The sequence below is a fragment of the Narcine bancroftii genome, chromosome 3 (assembly GCF_036971445.1).
Source record: "Narcine bancroftii isolate sNarBan1 chromosome 3, sNarBan1.hap1, whole genome shotgun sequence".
In the NCBI taxonomy this organism is placed as follows: Eukaryota; Metazoa; Chordata; class Chondrichthyes; order Torpediniformes; family Narcinidae; genus Narcine; species Narcine bancroftii.
In genome coordinates this window covers 133917516-133938613 of record NC_091471.1, presented here as the reverse complement: position 1 = coordinate 133938613, position 21098 = coordinate 133917516, and the positions used below count along the sequence as shown (strand labels likewise).

General features: G+C 38.6%; 1 protein-coding gene across 6 annotated transcripts in view; it reads right to left on the bottom strand.

Moving 5' to 3' along the window:
• The window catches only part of kiaa1109 (KIAA1109 ortholog), a 479529-nt gene that overhangs the window by 31912 nt on the left and 426519 nt on the right, over positions 1 to 21098 (bottom strand). For all 6 annotated transcript variants that reach the window (XM_069925175.1, XM_069925178.1, XM_069925177.1 and 3 more), the window contains 3 exons: positions 16921 to 17172; positions 10805 to 10958; positions 6108 to 6265 (listed from right to left, as the gene is read on the bottom strand). In XM_069925175.1, the coding sequence (XP_069781276.1) occupies positions 6108 to 6265; positions 10805 to 10958; positions 16921 to 17172 (564 nt within the window). The remainder of the gene's footprint in view (positions 1 to 6107; positions 6266 to 10804; positions 10959 to 16920; positions 17173 to 21098) is intronic.

Here is a 21098-nt window from a genome sequence, read left to right as displayed (position 1 = left end):
ATACACACACACACACACATATATATGTGTATGTATATAAAAATAATTATTATATAATTATATATATAGATAAAATAGTTACTTTTATACTCTTTTTTGTTCCTTTTTATTATCTAAGCTCCTATGTGGTCCAGGTATGGCTGCCAGATCTTTACAAAAGTAAGTATACAGCTGTTCATTTCCGCAGTCCATCGTGCTATAAATAGAGGGGAGCCAGACTTCCAAGTGATCGTGATACATTTTTTCACTACCGCCAATGTTGTTTTTATGAATGAGATTTGATATTTTGTAAATTTGTCACTTATTTCCATGAAATTACCTAATAGAAACAGCTCCATCTGTCTTCCATTTAAATTTACTTCTTTTTTGGGAATCTTTCATATTCAAAATTTGTTAATGGCATTTTCCCACTTTTATCCATATTTATTTTGAACCCTGATATTTTTCCATACTTTTCTAATGTTACTTTAGCCTGTTCCGATAGGTACAATAGCTCATCATCGGCGAATAGACTAATTTTGTGTTCTTCATGATGGACTTTGAGGCCCTTTGTATCCTTATTTCTTCTTGTTATCTCCACCAGCAGTTCAATTGCTAAAATAAAAAGCACTGGAGACAGAGGCAAACCTGTTTACTTGATCTAATCAAGGGGAACACCGCCGACATCTGATTATTTTAAGCTGATGGTCTATGGCATAAAATTTTTATTCAATTTATAAATGACCTGTCTATACCAAATTTTTCCAGTGTTTTAAATAAAAAGGCCATTCCAAATGGTGAAATACTTTTTCGAGAGTCTTTAATACTTGGATTTTGTTATGATTTACCATGTTTATTATATTAAATAATCTTCCTAGGCTATTTGAGGAATGCTTTCCTTTAACAAATCCTGCTTGGTCCATATGTATCTTTTTTGGCAAGTATTGTCCTAACCTATTAGCCAATCAATGCTTTTGCTAGTATCTTATAATCAGCATTTAACAGGATATTAGTCTGTATGCCAAAGATTTTTGTGGGTTCCAATTCTTTTTTGGTAACACTGTAATAATTGTGGTTGAGAATGACTCCAGGCGGGTCTGTGTTTCCATAACTTGGTCCAGGACATCCATTAAAAGGGGTATTAATAATTCTTTGAATTGTCTATAAAACTCAGGTGGAAATCCATCCTATCCCGGTGATTTATTCCTGTATTGTGCCCAGAGCCTTTTTGCTTTCTTTGCCTGTGAAGGGAGAATCTAATTCTATCCTTTCTCTCTCTTCCAGCCATGGAAGTTGGACATTCAGGAAAATTCTTCCATTTCATTCTCATCTCCTGGTAATCCTGATTTGTATGATTCTGTGCAATATTGTTTAAAAATGTCAAGAATTTATTTTTGCTTATATACTAGAGTGTCTGTTTCAGTTTTTATAGCATTTATCATTCTTGATGACTCCTCTGTTTTAATGTGCCAAGCTAAAACCTTTTGTGCTCTTTCACCCATCTCATAATATTGTTGTTTAGTTTTTATAGCTTTTTCTGTCCTACATGTTTATATTATATTATATCTTAACTTTTTATTCTCCAGTAATCTGTATTCTTCTTGTAGTCCTGCTCTTTGATTTTTTTTTCTAATTCGTTAATATCCATCTTCAAACTGTTTACTTCTGCCATATGTTCCCTCTTAAGATTCTTCATATAGGATATCATTTGTCCCCTTAAATATGTTTAAGTGTGTCCCATATCAGAAATCTATTAGTAAATGGCAGATTTGTTTCACAAAATTTTTCTATTTGTCTCTTTATAAATTCACAGAAGTCTGTTCTTTTAAGCAATGTAGTATTGAGGTGCCAACTGTATACATTCTCTTGCTTTTCCATTGTTGCTATAGTTAATATTATTGGAGAATGGTCTGATAGAAGCCTCACTAGATATTGCTTTTAATCACACTATTTTTTAAACATGGGAAACATTAAAAATAAATCAATCCTTGTATGTATGTCGTGCACCCATGAGTTAAAAGAGTAGTCTCTCTCTCTGGGATTTAAATGCCTCTATACATCAATAAGATTTAGATCTTTCATATATGAAACTGTGGTTTTTGCTGCTTACGGTCTTGTCATTCTTCTTGCCGGTTTATCTAGCATTGGATCCAAGCAGAAATTAAAGTCTCTTCCAACTAATATATTTTGTCTTCCCTCTGCTGTTTTTAAGAAGGTGTCCTTCATAAAGGCTTCATCGACATAAATTTTTGGGATAAATATTCATAAATATCCATGCTTCTCCATAAATTTTATAGTGGCCATTACATACATTCCAGCTTGATCAATCGAGGTATCTTCTATTAACACTGGTATATTTTTATTAATTAGAATAGCCACCCCTTTTGCTTTTGAACCAAAGGAAGATGATATTTGTCCCACCCATCCTCGTTTTCATTTATCATATTCCAATTTGGTAAGATGCATTTTTTGAAAAAAGATTATATCTACTTTTAATTTCTTTAACTATGCCAAAACCCTCTTCATCTTCACCGTCCCGTTAATATTAAGACTAAGAAACTTTAGTGTTATATCCATACTATTTTCATACAAATATTGTATATCTTCCATATTTTCTAAAAACTGTCATATTTCCCAATTAAAATACATTTCCAACACCATACATTTCCCCTTTAACAAACACACACACACAACACACACATCCCGAGCTCTGACGGTGACATTGAAGCCAGTGAATAAAACCTGCAGGTTATTCCAAAGAAGAAGAAACCCTCCCTTTGGTGCCATCTTTTAAAATTGCTCCTCTCCCAGTGCCATCTTCCCGCCAAGTCAGAGTTCCCACCTCGTTGCTTTCCTTACCACCTTTCTGTCTTTTCAGCTCTCCATATAAATCAATGTATTTTTTCTTTTAACAGTGAAAACAAGGTGACTCAGTACTATTTGTATAAATAAAAAGATACGTCTTTCAGTTAGTCCCATTTTGAAATGGTCTTTTCAGTCCTTTCAGCTGGTGACTTTAATCTTATCATAACTTTCTTAAAAATTCTTCCACTTTATTCTTGAAAATTTGTCGATTACTTTCTGAGACATCCCAACCCTTAGCATTGCTGGATAAATCATTGAATATTTAAATATTCAATGAATATCTCAGTTATATCTTTACTTGTCAAATTCCAATATTAGTTTTGCACTGTCTACCATTAATGGGCCATTATTATTTTTTGAATATTTATATGCTGCTCCCAAGTTCGCATCTCTTTCCCGGTAATTGAAAAGTCTTATCAGGACTGGTCATGATCGCTATTCACTGGTTCTTTTGGGTCTGAGGGTCTAGTAAGCTCTTGCAATTTGCAGCTTTGCATTTAACTTATTTTGTCCCAGCATTTGTGGGATCCATGTTTCAAAGAAACATCACATCTTTCCCCTTTATTCCTTTTCTCAGTCAAATGATTCTTATATTGTTGTCTGTAAAATTTTCCATATGGTTGATCTTGTCCATCAGTCCTTTCTTTTCTGTGTCCCATATTTTTGCTATTCTTCCAGTGCCTTCAGCCTGTCTTTTGGTTTGTTCAGCTCAGCCTCTGAATCAGTTATTTGCTCATTTAAGTCTTCCATAACTTAGTTAATCTGTCATCTCTCATCGCTGAAATGACTGCATAAAGTTTCCACCATGTCCAGGATGGAAGGTATACCTTGAGGCAACTCCCCAGCTCTGCAGGCTTCGGCCAGTCCCAAGGCCCCTGCTGAGTCGCTCCTTATCATCAGGCTGAGCTGTCACTTCTTCAGATTTTGTTTTTGGTTGCCTCGGTCATTTTGGACGTATCCATTTTTGCCAATAAAATTCTGTTTTTAGAGCTTTTAAAACACCCTTTCAATTCTTTTTGTGGAGAGCTCTTTCAAAACACTTCTACTCAGCTCACCGGCATGGCCACTTCAAGTTACATTTTTGATTGGTTAATAATGCAAAACAGCTGACTACAGAAAACAATGACTTGTTCTCTTTCAAAATATGAGATTCTTCCTCCAACCTTTTGCATCTTGATAAGGCTAAATCTCTTTCCTCAATAACTGTATTCATTTCTTCTGCAGTTATTCTTTTCTTCTATTTTCTGGCTTTGCAAATTTTATCCACAATTAAATCTTTATTCTTGTCAACTTCTCTCTGGACCTTTACCTTAGTCACTTAAGAAAGCAAAGAATGACTGGATTCATTCTTATCCTTTTGAAGTCAAATTTTGTTTCCAAATACAAAGTTAAAATCTTTCAGTTCACTATTTTTGTGATTATCCAATATTTCCAAGTCCTTTTCCAACATTTTGTTCTCTAAATGTAATTGCACTAGCTTGTCAGTCACATGATTCTTTATTCCTTCGGAGCAATTTTCTGCATTTGGCAGTTTTGTGGCATGTTGTGAGATTTCTTCATTGACCTTGTCTGCTGTAACCTCTGGGCTACAAAAGTTACTTTCAGATTTGTTTTCAGTAATTTGTTTTCGTCCTTGCTCAAATTCAGGTACATAGGAATAAATATTTGCAACATTTTCTAATACTTCATTTTCATCCATTTCTGATGAAAATAATTCCTTCAGTGTTGTTTTATATGCCTTTGATTTATTTTTTTCAGAAGTGAATTTCTTATTTACAGTCTTTTGCTGTTACCACAACTCATTAAATTTCACAAATATCCTAGTGACACTTGTCTCTAACTGTTCCTGAGCAATATCATTTATTCTTTCTTTCTAATGGTCCATTTATTGTCCACCCAAGCAGTTTTAATAGCTTAATGTCCATTTCCCACACTCTGCTTTATACCTAATGGTTTCAAAGCCTTTGGTACATCTGAACCAATCAGCATTTTTACCTCAGAATTAATTTCAGGTCGATAAATGTTCCACAGATAAGACAACTGATGAATATTATTATGTGTGATGTTTCCTTTGTGCACAGGCATAGTCTTCCGAGTGTATAAACTTGGTAGATCACAAAAATCTTTGCTGCACACTCCAAATTCTAAACCTGAAACAATGCTGGTTTCAATGACTTCTTGTCCCATGGTTTTCAACATAATCTTTGTCTTCTGTCCTTGAAGATTAAGTTTGTTCATCAGTCCCTTAATGCCAAAAGATGCAGTGCTGCCTAGATCGAGACCTGTTCTTGTTCTTGACTTGCACAGGCACTATTGAAAGTTTGCAGTTATCCACACTGGCCCCAGTAAGACCACTTGACTGAACTGAGGCTATAACACTGTTTTCTTTGCTTCTGTTTGCTCCTTTTCCAATTCCTTGTTCCGTTGATGGATATGCAGCATTCTATGATGCCTCTGCAGTTGCTTTTTGCAGTTTTTACTGTTATGCTACAACATACTCCACTTTCCTTTAAGAAAGTGATCTTCTCATTGAAATGAGATATTTATCTCGTTTCCTTTACTGCATTTGATTTGTTGATTTGATATTGAATTTTCTCTCATTTTAATTTCACATTCACTCCAATTGGTTAAAAAAAGATATCCTGATGGGTGCCTAGTTCATTCATTTCTCATTTGTATCACTTGCAAATTGCTCTTTGAGTTTAAATTATTTAACGTGATGAAATGTCTAATTTTTAAAGCTGTTTGTGCCAGCAAACAACATTCAGGAGGTTGATTATATAGATACAAGAAGTAAATAGAAAAGCATACGATCGATACAGAAAATACAAGTGCAAGCAAACTTTGCCCAAGTGTTACACACCTTGTTGACACCACACCTGAAGGGCAACCTGCAGTTTTGGTCTCTATGTACTCATTATTGAGGGGATGCAACACAAACTCTTTTCTATGGTAGACAATGAGAAACTGGGTAGCCAGAAATAGGGAAAAGAGGGTTAGCTATTTAGGACTGAGAAGACTCTAATCCAGATAACTACAGACCATGAACTGCTGATTACCATCAAGGAAGGCAGAGGATCACTGTGATGAACATTCTAAAAAGGCAGAGCTTTTTTAAAAAAAATGGGAACTGACCTATCCCTACTCACTTATTTTAACCAATTCTAAACCACTGATTCTGTTCATTGAGTTTTCATTGGCAAAGAAAGATTAAGCATGCTCGTAATTTATTCCAGAACATTTCAAAATTTTTTGAAACTTACAAACCATCTCCAAGGTGTTAACATCTATGGTGCCACCAACCACACCTCCCTTGGAATCTAGCTGAGATCTTCCCAGACCAACAGACATTGAGATTTCTCGATCTCTATTGCTGCCCACTGATAGCCGACCCTGGCTTTTTAATCCACTTGTCGTCCACCTAAAATGGAATAAAATAAGAATGATGTAAATTTAAGAAATACATGTGCTGCTCCATGAACTAATTAACAATATAACATATACATTATGAAGAAATAACAATGGCAATAAATGGAAAATCTACACACAGACATTTTGGGATGTACAAGACAAATCTTTTGTGTTAGCTTCAAGCAATATCAGTTTTACAGATCCAGAATTTGTTTCGATCAATCAACACGATTCAGAATTGTTAGACTTTGGGATACTCATGTGAATAAAAACTGGGCCAACTTACTGGAGTCCAATCAATACAGATGGATGGATCTGCAAACATATTTATTTTAAATGACTAAAATGTCTTTTCCTTTCTATATTGTTTGACCCAGAATGATAATCATTTCAACTTTTTCAGTAGTTTTACTTTAACTTGAGTGAGGTGACTTTAGTGAAAAGTGGGCCAATGGTTTTCAAGTATCTCTGACATGGATCAATGCAGTACTAATTTGCACTATTTTTGTATAATTGCCTGAGTGTGCTTTATTTTACCTTTATTATTTTCTGTTAGATTTTAGTCAGATTTCAACAACAAAGCAATTCTTCTAAGTGTGCTATTAATTAACATTTAATTTTGACAACTTTATCTGTGGATGTTTCCTGGAAATGCATTTTATTTGTTAATTTTGTATATGTGGCTGCTCAAGGCCCTGCAAAGATCCAGACACTTGCTTCGTGATTCTTAGCTGAATTTTATACTCAACTTTATTCAACTTTAATGTGACCACTTTCACTTTGCTGAGCAGAAAGGAATGGTCTGGAGAAGAGCTTGGGGAACAAGGTGCACTTTCCAAATCTGCAGACTAAACTTGGAGGACGAGAAGCGACAAGAAAAATTCTTGTTAAAGGCAATGAGTTGTTAGGTTCTGGAATGCACTACCAGGAATGTAATGGAAGTAAATTCATTTATCACATTCAAAAGGAAATAGGATCTAACCTGAAAGTAAAATGTGGGTCTAGAGGGAAAGGAGTGGGGGCTAGGTATTTGAATTAATCTTGTATAATGTTGTTATGGATTTTACAGGTGAGATAGCCTTCCATACAGTTATTTTTATTCTGCATTATGATGTTCCCCAGTGATCACAAAATCTAAATGATGCAAGTGGGCAGAAGAGGGTCTGAAATCCCACAGAAGAAATCTTTGAAAATGGGATCCAATAACATTGCTCAGAGCACCAGCCTGCTATCACCTGAGCTTGCTTTTAAAATTGGTATGGAGGCAATGTACTTTATCTTCCAATGAACTAAGATGATATGATCTGATATTTTAGCACAGCACTTGATGGTTTTAATCAGCAAGTTGCACAGTTAATGGATTTTAAGGAGTATCGTTAAAAACTGAGCAGGCAAGTATTTAGGAAGAGACTAATTCTGAATATGCAAGAGTAATGATACAAAATGACACAGAACATGGAATTACACTGCAGATCATGCAAATTATTGGAGATAGAAATGGCAAAACTATCCAATGATCATTTATCAGCTGTAATGAAAAGTTGTCAGAGTGAACTTTCTATCTTTCTATAGTTGCTTACCAATTTACTAGGGATATTCTTTTTTCTAGATTTTCAGTATTTGTCATATTTTGTTTTTGAAAAGCAGAATGATAATGGCTTAAACAGTGAAGGACATCGAGTTTTAAAAAAAAGAAATTAATTTAGATACAGCATGATAACAGGCCCTTCCAGTCCATGAACCCATGCTGCTCAAATACACCATTTAACTATAACCATATAACCATATTCAGCACAGAACAGGCCAGTTTGGCTCTACTAGTCCATGTCGGAACAAATCCCCACCCTCCTTGTCCCACTGACCAGCACCTGGTCCATACCCCTCCAATCCTCTCCCCTCCATGCAATTATCCAGTCTTTCCTTAAATGTAAATAACGTCCTTGCTTCAACCACCTCTGCCGGAAGCTTATTCCACATCCCAACCACCCTTTGCGTGAAGAAATTTCCCCTCATGTTCCTCTTATAATTTTCCCCCTGCAATCTCAAACCATGGCCTCTGGTTTGAATATCGCCCACTCTTAATTGATAAATCCTATCCACGTTGACTCTGTTCCTTTCAAAATCTTGAACACCTCCATCAAATGCCCCCTCAATCTTCTACGCTCCAGAGTAAAAAGCCCCAGGCTGCTCAACCTTTCTCTGTAACTCAAACCCTGACATCCTGTCAATATTCTCCTTCTCTGCACTCTCTCTATTTTGTTTATATCCTTCCTTTAATTCGGTGACCAAAACTGCACACAGTATTCCAAACTTGGCCTCACCAATGCTTTGTACAATTTCATCATAACATCCCAACTCTTGAATTCAATACTCTGATTTATGAAGGCCAACATTCCTAATGCCTTCTTCACCACTCTATCTACCTGAGTATCAACTTTTAGGGTACTTATTTACCTTAACTCCTAAATCCCTTTGAGTCTCTGCACTCCTCAATTGTCTACCATTCAATGTATATGACCTATTTAGATTTGCCTTTCCAAAATGCAACACTTCACAGTTATCTGTATTAAATTCCATCAGCCATTTCTCAGCCCGCTCCTCTAGCTTTCTTATATCTCCTTATAAGCTACGGTAATCTTCCTCACTGTCCACAATACCACCAATCTTTGTATCATCTGCAAACTTACTTATCCAATTTACCACCCCTTCTTCCAGATCGTTAATATATATAACAAACAATAGTGGACCCAGGACCGATCCCTGAGGAACTCCACTAGTCACCGGCCTCCAATTTGACAAAAAAGTTTCTACCAGTACTCTCTGACACCTCCCATCCAACCATTGCTGAATCCATTTCACTACCTCCTTATTTATACCTAATGCCTCCACCTTTTTTCCTAACCTCCTGTGGGGAACTTTGTCAAAAGCTTTACTAAAGTCTAAATAGACAACATCCACAGCCTTTTGTAACCCGCTTGAAAAACTCTATAAGGTTTGTTAAGCCTGATCTACCCCTGACAAAATCATGCTGACTACTTCCTATCAATCCCTGTTCTTCCAAATATTTGTAAATGCCATCCCTCAGAACACTTTCCATCAACTTACCCACCACAGACATCAGACTCACAGGTCTATAATTTCCTGGCTTACATTTGGACCCTTAAACAGCGGAACAACATGAGCCACCCTCCAATCCTCTGGCACTACCCCCTTGACCAGTGACATCCTAAATATCTCTGTTAATGGCCCCACTATCTTTACACTAGTCTCCCTGAGTGTCCTTGGGAATACATTGTCCGGACCCGGAGATTTGTCCACTTTTATCTTTTTTAACACTGCCATCACTACCTCCTCAGTTATTCTTATATGTTTCATGACCTCCCCACTATTTTCTTTACTTCAACTGGTACAATATTTTTTTTTCCCTAGTGAATACCGAGGAAAAGAAATCATTTAAAATTTCCCACATCTCCTCTGACTTTTCACATAGCCTACCCTCCCTATCTACAAGGGATCCAATTTTATCCCTCACTAATCTTTTACTTTTAATGTACCTATTGAAACCCTTTGGATTTTTTCTTACTCTGCCTGCCAAAGCCTCTTCGTGCCTCTTTTTGGCCTTTCTAATTTCTTTCTTAAGATTTTTTCTACACTCCTTGTAGTCCTCTTTCAATTTCTCATCACCCTGCTGTTTATACCTCTTGTACACCTCCCTCCTTCTCCTAACCAAATTTCTAATATTCCTCAAAAACCAAGGCTCCCTATGACTTCCAGCCTTTCCTTTAATCCTCACTGGGACATATCTACTCTGTACTCTCAAAATTTCTTCTTTGAATATTCTCCATTTTTCATTTACATCCTTTCCTGAAAAAATCATGTCCCATTCAATACTCCCCAAAGCCATTCTCATTCCTTCGAAATTTGCTTTTCTCCAATCCAGAATTCTTTGCTCTTCCCTAAAACTACCCTAAAACTAATATGTTTTTAGAGGGAGGGAGGAAAGCAGAGTACCTGGAGGAACCCAAGTGGACATGGGGAAAATGCTCAAACTCCTTACAAACAGCACTGGATTCAAACTTGAGTCACTGGAGCTGCAATACATTGCACTAACCACAACATCAACAGTGCCTTCATGTTTAATTTTGTCGTCAAGGAAGTTTTTAGCAAGCGGGACACAAGTGATGGAATCATTTAATAACTGTACAGTAATGGAAGTTTGCAGTTTGAGATTTTAGATGTAAAAGATCTAAAAATCCTTCTCATCTGAATCCATTTTGTGCCAGCAAAACATTGTGGCTCAACAATATAGCAGTAGTAAACATCAAACTTGCCAGAAAACAAAATCAGAAGAAACTTCTGTTTGAAATTGCAATCACTGCAATTAAATAAAGAGCAGTCAGTAATGTTTAAACTTTTTGTTGCTTCTCCACCTACATTCCCTGTTTTAACATATTCCAAGAATGAAAAGTACAAATATTAAAGTCATTGATATTCTCTAGAAAAAAAACTGCATTCATAGCATTCTATATATTAACAGAGCATCACTTACGTAGTATTTCCCATCACGTTACTCATATTCATTTGTACATTTAACTGCTTCAGATTGATTGCAAAAACAACTAATGTCTCCCAGGGTGCTGCTTGCTGGTTTGCCATTTTTCCATTCTTATTGAATGCTGAAGTAGAGATTTTGGTAATAGAATCTGCCAACACAGAAGAATGAATATCTGAATAACTTTCAACCAGCAGGATGAAAGGCCATGAAGTCGATTCCATGAAAACAAATGGATTAATTATCAATTTATGCTCTGTTGTAAGCCATTATAAAATTAAAGCAAGACTAGCCATTCCCAATGTTATTGTTACATGTTTAATGATTTGGAAGAGGAAACCATGTACGGTAGTATATTAAAGTTTGCATATGACACTAAATTGACAGGAAAAGCAACTTGTGTAGAGGATGCAGAGCGCCTATAGAGAGATAATAGATTAAGTGCCTGACAGATGGAGTACAATGTTGTCCTCCACTTTTGAAGGACAAAAAGATCAATGTTGCTGTGCAGAAGGACGGTAGTGTTCGTACATGAATCGCAAAAGGTTGGTTTGCTGGTGCAACACGGCTCACATAGGCTGTGGAAAGCTGGTGATTTGCAGTTGAAGAACCCACACAAGCTAGCTGCTGCAGACTGGCTCATGGGAATCACACAATATAACATAGGAGCAAAAGTAGGACAGTTGGCCAGTCGAGTCTGTTTTGCCATTCTGTCATGAGCTTAATTATTCTCTCTCAGCCCCACTCTTCCTTCGTCTCCCCATATCCTTTGATACCATGACTATTCAGATACCTATCAATCTTGCCTTAAATACACACAATGACTTGGCCTCAACAGCTGCAAATTCCAGAGGTACACCACTCTCTGGCTAAAGAAATTCCTCTTCATCTTTGGTTTAAATGAGTACCTGTCAATCCTGAAGTTGTGCCCTCTTGTCTACCATGGGAAACAACTTTGTCACATCTCCTCTGTTGAGACCCGTCAACATTCAAAATGTTTCTATCAGGTTCCGTCATTTTTCTGAACTCCAATGTGTACAGTCCAAGTGCCATCAAATGTTCCTCGTGGTAATCCCTTCATTTCAGAAATCATTCTTGTAAATCTTCTCTGAAGCCTCCAGTGCCAGAACATCCTGACTTAAGTAAGACCAAAACTGCACCCTGTACTCAAAGTGAGGCCTTACCAGTGGTTTATAAAGCCTCAATATCACATCCCTGCTCTTGCATCTTATTTCTTGCAACATGAATGGCAACATTGCATTCACCTTCTTGACCCATGGCTGGTTAACGTTTTGCACAAGGACTCCCAAGCTCTTTTGCACCTCCAAATTTTGAAATTTCTCCCTATCCAATTTTTATTCCTTCTCCCAAAGTGCATGACTGCACACTTTCCAACATTGTATTTCATTTCCCACTTCTTTGCCCATTCTTCTAATCTATCGATGTTTCTTTGCAGTCTCTCTCTTTCCTCCTCATTTCCAATCCCCTCACCTTTCTTTCTATCATCTGCAAATTTAGCCACAAAGCCGTTAATTCTGCAATCCAAATCTTTAACATACAACATAAAAACAACTGGTCACAACACGGACCTCTGCACAATACAACTGATAACTGGTAGCCAACCAGAACAGGATCCTTTTACTCTAACTCTGTTTCCTGGCGATCAGTCAATGTTCTACCCATGCTAGTATCTTTCCTATAATTCCATAGGCTCTCATTTTGTTAAGCAGACTCATGTGCGGCACCTTGTCAAGGGCTTTTGAATATACAACATTCACTGCATGTACTTTGTCTAGCCTGCGGTGGTTTCCTCAAAAAATTGTAGTAGGTTTGTCAGGCAAGATTTTCCCTACATGAAACCATGCTGACTTTGGCCTATTTTGTTATGCACCTTCAAGTACTTCATAACCTCATCTAAATGATTGACTCTCAAAACTTCCCAACCACTGATATTAGGCTAACAGATCCACAATTTATCCTGCCTCCCTCCCTTTTTAAATAGTGGGTAACATGGAACCATGCCAGAATCTACTGATTCTTGGAAGATCATTACTAGCACTTCCACAATCTCTATAGCTACAGCTTTCAGATCATTAGAGTACATTCAATCTGGTCTGGGAGACTTATCTACCCTTAGACCTTTCGGCTTCCCAAGCACCTTCTCTCTGGTAATTGTGACTACACTCACCTCTTCCCTGACACTCTTAAAAGTACAATATTCTGCTAATGTCTTCCACAGTGATGATTGATGCAAATATACTCAGGTTCTCTGCTATCTCCTTGTCTCCCACTATAATTTCTCCAGTGTCTTTTTTCTGTCATTCCTATTCCTCCTTTTTACTGTTAATATACTTTAAAAAGCTTATAATATCGTTTTGATAATATTTTCTTGCCTCCTTCCAATGTTCACCTTTTCCTTCTTAATGTCCTTAGTTATCTTCTGTAGCATTTTAAAGCTTCCCCATCTTCTATCTTCCCACTAACTTTTGTTACCTTGTATGCACTTACTTTTGCTTTTACTTCGGCTTTGACTTCTCAGTCACAGTTGTCGTTTTTCCATTCAAGTATTTCTTCTTTTTCGTAATATACCTGTCCTGTAGTTTCCTTATTTCTTGAAGGAACTCAAGCCACTGCTGCCCCACTGTCCTCCTTGCTAGTGTGCCTCTCCAATTAATTTTGGTCAGTTCCTCTCTCATACCTCAGTTGTGCCCTTGATTCTACTGGTATTCTGACACATCTGATTTGAGTTTCTCCTTCTTAAATTGCAGAGTGAATTCTATCATATAATGATCACTGCCTCCTTAGGGTTCCCTCACCTTCATCTCTCTCCAACTCTGGCTCATTACACAATACCCAATCCAGAATGCCCTGCATGGCTGGCCACAAGGTGTTCTAAGAGACCATCTTGTAGGCTTTCTACAAATCCTCTCTTGAGATCTAGTCCCAACCTGGTTTTCCGAATTGACTTGCATGTTAAAATCCCCCACGACTACCATAACATTGCCCTTCTGACAAACCTTTTCTATTTGCTGTTGTAATTTGTTCTCTATATTCTTGCTACTATTTAGAGGTCTATATGTAACTGCCAACAGTGTCCTTTTACCTGTGCCATTTGGAACCAGAATTCGAGAAGATGCTGAGGGCAAGAAGTGCACCCAAAGGGTCTTGAGCACAGAAGGCTTCTTGATCATATTAGAGGTTTAGATCTGGAGTTCAGGTTGCCAATGGATTGAAAAGAAGTCTATGTGGCTCTCGTTTGCTTAGGGCATCGGGCAATGCTCATGGTGACTCTTTGTTTGGCTTATGGCAGACAAAAGTTGAAGTACCGTATTTTATGGCATACAAGACTCACAAGCATACACCCCCCCACATTTCAGCAGGGAATATTAAGAATTTTTTAGGGTATTGACGGGTAAGCATTTAATGTTATTGAAATATGTACCCATACATACAGTATATGCTGACCTCTCTCTCTCCCGGCAGCCCTTTGTCAAATAAATTAACACATCATCCGCAAACAAATTAATCTTGTATTCCTCATTACCAATTTTAATTCCCTGAATAACATTGTCCTGTCTAATAGCTTGAGCCAGTGGCTCAATGACCAAAGCAAATAAGGCTGGTGACAATGGACGTTCTTGTCTCGTTGAGCGAGTTAAATTAAATGTGGATGAAATTTGCTAGTAGCCTTTTGTCGATACCCCTGCTGCTTCTGCTCTCTCCTGCTGGTCTGCTGTCAGTACCCATGTTGATCTCACTGCCCTGCTCCAAAAGCCCCCCACCAGCCCCCAGCGACAGATGGCCGTGATGCTAGTGAGCCAGACAGCAACGATGATCACTGTCAGCATTACTCACCATTATCACACTAATTTCCACTTTGCATACAAGACCCAGGGGATTTTTTTTGGGGAAAAAGTGGTCTTATATGCCGTCAAATATGGTATATCATTTATATTAAATTTTAAGGTATTATTACATAATAATAAAAAGGAACCTTTAGAAAAAGGAACCTTCATCAAGAAGGCAAATGGAACGTTGGCCTTCATTGCCAACACATTGAACAGCAGAGTGGTTCTGCTGTAATATCTGGTGTTCTGGATTCAGTTCTAGTTTACTTACTTGAGAAAAAGAGACTGGGTTTAGAGGCTGTGCAGAGGAGGTTCAGCAGGTTGATTCCAGAGATGAGGTGGATAACTTATGAGCAAATATTGAGTCACGTGGAATTGTACCCAATAGAATTCAGAAGAATGAGAAGGGATCTTAAGGAAACATACAGAATAATGAAAGGGATAGATATGATAGAGGTAAGAAAGTTAGATCCAATGGTGGGTGAGACTAGAACTAGGGGACAAATCCTCAAGATTCAAGGGTGTAGATTTAGGATGAAATGAGGCGGAATTGGTTTTCCTAAAGAGTAGTGATCTGTGGTATTCTCTGCCCAAGGAACGAGTGGAGGCTGCCTATTGAATACAGAGCTCATTAGATTTCTATAAATTAGAGGAATTAAGGGTTATGGAGAAAAGGCAGGTAAGTAGAGCTGAGTAAATGGCCAGATCAGCCATGATTCTATTGAACGATGGAGCAGGCTCTACAGGACAGATGGCCTACTCCTGCTCCTATTTTTAAAAATATTCTTATGTTTGTTTGTTTTTTTAAATCATACTTGGTCATTTGTTGTCCCTATCTCTGAAAATGTAGGTGATTGACAACTTTATATGGTCAGAAATGCACTGTATGCTCATTACTGACAAACATTTTGGAGCTGGGACTTCTCCATGTTCTGTGGAGGATGGAAAAGTAAGGTGTAATAAAGAGCTAGTTGCCTTGATCAATGTGATTTGCAGGGAACACCAATAAGCCAAATGCCACTGAGCTTGCTGATAGTACCTGGGGCGGCACAGTTGGCGTAGTGGTTAGCGTAACGCCTTTGCAAAGCCAGTGATCGAGACTGTAGTTCGAATCCCACACTGTCTGTAAGGAATTTGTATGTTTTCCCCGTGTCTGAGTGGGTTTTCCCTGGGGGGTCCAGTTTCCTCCCTCCATTCGAAATGAACCAGGGTGTAGGTAAATTGGATGGCACAGACTCATGGGTTGAAATGGCCTGTTACCGTGCTGAATGACTAAATTATAAATTTAATGTAAAATTTATGACTGCGTATGGAGGAGTCCAGCTTCAAAAATACCAGCTATGTGAGGTGCATAGAGTTTATATGACTACATGACAAGTTCCATCGACAAGATAGGTGGGGTATTCTAGGGTGAATAATTCATCTCCTGACTTCTCAAAGCCTTTCCACTGTGCTAGGCATGGCAGGACAGAAATGGTACAGCTTCTATTTGATCCAATGGCACTTGAAAAACTCAATATTATCTGGAATGAAGCAGCTCACTTGGCATGCTATCATCTTAAGTATTTCTCCCCTCCACTATCAACACAAAATGTGTGGTAGATGTCCAGACCATAAAAATGCTTTGTACCAAAATGTCAAGGCCTTTTTAACAGTAGTTCCCTGACCAACAACTTCTACTACCTATCAGATGTGCAAGAGGTTAAGGTGGTTTGGTCCACCATCACCCAACTCCAAGTTCCATTTCAAGTCACACACCATCCTAATTTTGAAATATATCATTAGTCCTTCATTGCTCTCTACCTAAAATATTCATCAGAATACCTTTACATGAACCACAGCAACTCAAGAAGTCAGATCACCACTATTTCTCAAACAAATAGGACATCAATTATGCATCCTACATCCCAGAAAAAAGGTCAACAAATCTATGGTACCGACACAATCAGAGGCTCTCTTATCAGCTGATACATTTGGCTTGTAAGCTGTGGTATCTGGGCTTCAGGGCCCAATAGTAACAGGGGTTCTTCTCCAGCATATGATTATCAAATAGGATCACGCTAAACTCTGATGATGTCAAATATGAAATATATAGCTTCAAGTGCCTTTTCAAGAAACCGAATGAAGCAATCAGTGATTAAAATTGCAATCTCCTGATTTCATATTTAGATTAATAGTGTATAGACATGCTTTACAAAAAATATGACATTACATTGGCACTCAGCAACTAAAATTTATTTAACCACGAGTCATCTGTTTCTTTACCTCTTCTTGGAGCAGATGAATCAGAGATAGTCCTTGATTTGATCGCTGATGGGGACTTCACACTGTGATTAAGGCCAGCTGGTGATGTACTGCTTGATGATGTGTGATCATTGAAAACATTTGTTGTCTGAGACACATGCGAATAATTAGAAGGCTGTGCTGATTGCTCCCATGTACGCCAGTAAGCCTTACGTGTTGATTCAGGAGAAAGATGTTGGCTCTCAATAGAATCTGGCGTTACAGGTCCAGAAGCTTAATGTTTTCAAAAAAATTGCAAAACATTAAAAATTACATTTAAAAATTTTACAAGAAATCAATTTTCATATAAAAAAACCTGTAACACAATGACCAGAGACTTATTCATGGGATGAAAATAAAATCTCAGATCCATGGGATCTCAGTACAAAATAAAGGCATTTGGTTTATCACGTTTGTGGCAAACATGAAAAAAGGCAACATAATTAACCACAATAGCTTCTCTTTTTCCATGATATTGGTATTTTTTTTAATAGTGCACAATAGTACAGCCTCTACTCAAGCAAACAGGATTCAATCCTGATCTCTTGTCTGTGTATATTTTACATATTATACATGCATGCATTGGGTTCTGCGTGCTCCAATTTCCTCAAGCAAGGGTTGATGGGCTAATTGGCAAATTGCTAACTGCCCAGTACAGGTACATAATCTTTTATCTAATACTCTAGGAATTTTCAGAATTTGGAATTTTTCAGATAACTAGCAAAAGCTATTTTAAGTAATTGCGCTGATTTCAGATTTGCACAAAACAAAGACACACACCTTCTAGAAGGGTCTCTGGTCAGGGATGGGGGAGGGGTGTGCTGGTTCAGGTCCGGGCAGGAGTGGGGACTGTAGTCAGGGACTGCCAGCGGCAATTGGGAGGTGTTGAGGACCAGCATCTGTCTGCAATTGGGAAGCGTCAGGGACTGGCAGCCATCCGCAAAGAAGTCACCTTGGGCTCCCAGGGAGGAGCGGGGACCTGGGGCTCCCAGGCAGGAGCGGGGACCTGGGGCTCCCAGGCAGGAGCGGGGACCTGGGGCTCCCAGGCAGGAGCGGGGACCTGGGGCTCCCAGGCAGGAGCGGGGACCTGGGTCTCCCTGGCAGGAGCGGGGACCTCGGGCTCCCTGGCAGGAGCGGGGACCTCGGGCTCCCTGGCAGGAGCGGGGACCTGGGGCTCCCTGGCAGGAGCAGGGACCTCGGGCTCTTTCAAGGTTAATTTCTTCAAGGAATTTTCTAGCTTGTTTCATGACATTCAAACCAGTCAGTGGTATACATTCACTTCTTCATTGTTGAACCCACTCATTCAGCTCATTGTCAAGATCTGCATTTTTGCCCTTAGCAATATTTTCCTATTTTTCATTGGTTTCTGGCCATCACTTACCTTTCTGCTTCTTTAAGTCATATATGGTGGTCGTTCCCACACCATTATCTTCAATGTCCCCGCACAGATACACTGCAATTAAGCTTCTACAATAACTCTACTTATGGCACTATCAATAATGATAGACACTGCCTTTGCTGCTTCTCTCTGTAATCCATTCTGCAGCTCTTTTTGATATTTTTCACAATCTTCAAAGTCTAAGAGCAGCAGAGGCACGTCTAACTGGTAGAAGCACTGATACACGGTGCTGGACGGGGGTGAGTCATGCCGGGTCATGTTTGACGCCAAATGCAAGTTTTGGTGTGCAGTCGACATCCATGGAAAAAAATGTTTGTTTTTTTGAGGTTTCGGTTTTCAGAATTTCGAATAAAAGATTATGTACGTACATAGTTGAATGGTAAATCTGGTGTTAACTTGTGGGGAGAATGAAATGATACAAATGTAAATTGATGCTGAGTTAGAATGGGCTTGGTGACTGAAGTGTCTGTTTTGATGGTGTATGACTACAAGAAAATCATTTTTTCCAGACTACAAGGGAATCATATATACATTAAATATTTTGGGCTCTGATAAGATACATTCCAAAGCACTCAGCAAAATTAAAATTTCTCAACCCTAACTAGAGCTGATGCAAAGTGTGATGAGATTCAGAAATTTTACATCTTGAGGCTTTGATAACTTGCTCCTAACTTTAAGACATGCACAATACTTAAAAATGTTTGGCTAACACACTGGTAATAGCCTTACAGAGAACTGCTGTGCACAATAACAATAATTTGATATTGTTCAAACAAATTGTGGCATTTTCATTTATTTTGTGATCTTTTCCATTTTCTTTTTTTTGAATTTTATTTATTCCTTCAAAAAACAAATAATATATGACATATACAGCAATTAAACATGAACATTTTTTCAACAATGAAGAAAAAAAAATGAGTTAGGGGGACTACGTTTACCACATTTTCAAAATTATTATGAGGCAGCCCAACTTAAATTTATTAGTTCATTGATGGATTTGGTACGGCCTCCTAGTTGGGCTAAAATTGAGATGGCAAGTATTTCTGAATTTGAAATACATCAATTTTTGTTTAGGTGGAATATAAATTTGTTACTACAATATAATGTGCCTATACTAAAACATTTAATGAAGTTATGGATAAAGAAAAATAAAATGATAGTCTCTAGGGGTAAATTATTGGCTTTGACTGTTGTATAATAATCAACATTTCTTTTTCAATACATAATCAAAGTTTATTGCATTGGAGATTTAAAGGTGTGAAAAATTTGGGAGATTGGTTTAAAGAGGGTAAGTTTTTGTCTTTTAATCAGATGAGGGAAAATTTTGGAATTGAAAAGAATTCTTTATTTCTTTATTATCAAATTTGATCTGCGCATGTGCAGCCAATTCAACTGTTTGACTTGCAGCATGGGCGCCATTTTGAGCACCATCAAAAGTTTGAAAAAAGTCAGTAAATTGTCTTTAAGACAATCTGTACAATGTATGGAGGATGAGCGCAAACCCCTGGGAGACTCTCCCTCGAAGGAGGTGAGCAAAAAGCGATCCAGGGCAGCCAGTGGGGTTCCTGGGCCCTGAGGTGGGGGAGGAGCACAGCAAAAAGGGCTTGAGGTCACAGGGCTCTTACAGCATGATTGAAGCACCGAAGAACCAGCAGGCCTGTCGGGGAGCAGTTAATCCATTGAGAAGCAGCAATGCCAACATATCTCCGTTGGGGGTTGGGACAGGGCAAGCCGATCCACCTCCACTGGAGGTGGGATCAGGCGACAACGGCCTACCCTCATGGATGGTGGGGCCCAAGTCTGGCTGCACTGACCTAGCTTTGCTGAAGTTGGGGTCCAATGTGTCTGGCAGTGATACAGAAAAGCCACTGCAGGAGGCAAGCTCAATGAGGCTATGTCTCCACAGTTCTAGCAGCAGTGATGGGGAGGTGCCTCATTTAGTAAGACAAGTCCTGGTTGTTTTATGACCTGCTTGTCGGGCATAGTTAATCCACCCACTTGACAGGCAAGGATGACCACCAGCTGCACAAAAAACCTGAGAAAAGGCAACGCAAGTGCCTCTGATCCACAGGCACCTGCTCAATCAGGGTCCATCACAAAAACCTGCCAGAGTGCAAAGCCTTTGTTCAATGAGGCGAAGACTGGATAAGTTGGAAGGCATGATATCAATAATCGTGAGTAAACCACAATCGCCTTCTGAGCATGGGGTGGAATCTTACTTTCAATATGAATGGGACGTGGGAGAGCTCGAGGGGCCATAGGTGGAAATTGAGTCCCCTAACTCCTAATACACTTCTCCCATTGGTCAGGATGAGAAAAAAGTTCCATCAATTGCAGCAAAATTGGCAGTACTGAGGGCACTGGGCAACCCCTCGATGAAGAAATTGTGGGGTCAATAGCGTATCTGGTATCCAATGTCTTTGAAGAGAAAGTGCTAGAGGACTCAATTAAAAATTACCCCTTCCCAGCCAATTGCCCTCTGCTGGATGTACCAAAAGTAAACCCCGCAATATGGGAAAATTTGAACGTTCCCATGAGAGCCAAAGACATGAAGCTGCAAAGATTACTGGGCTCTCTGGTTAAAGGTATCACTGCATTTGCCCAGACACTATTGTTAGCTATAACAGCGACACAACAAGATGTGCTGGGATTGCTCTCTCATGCCAATTATGAACTTGATGTCTTCCGGAAGGAGCTGATAAAGCCTGATCTAAATGGTCAGTAAGCTCACTTATGTAAGCCCGCTAATCCTGTCACTAAA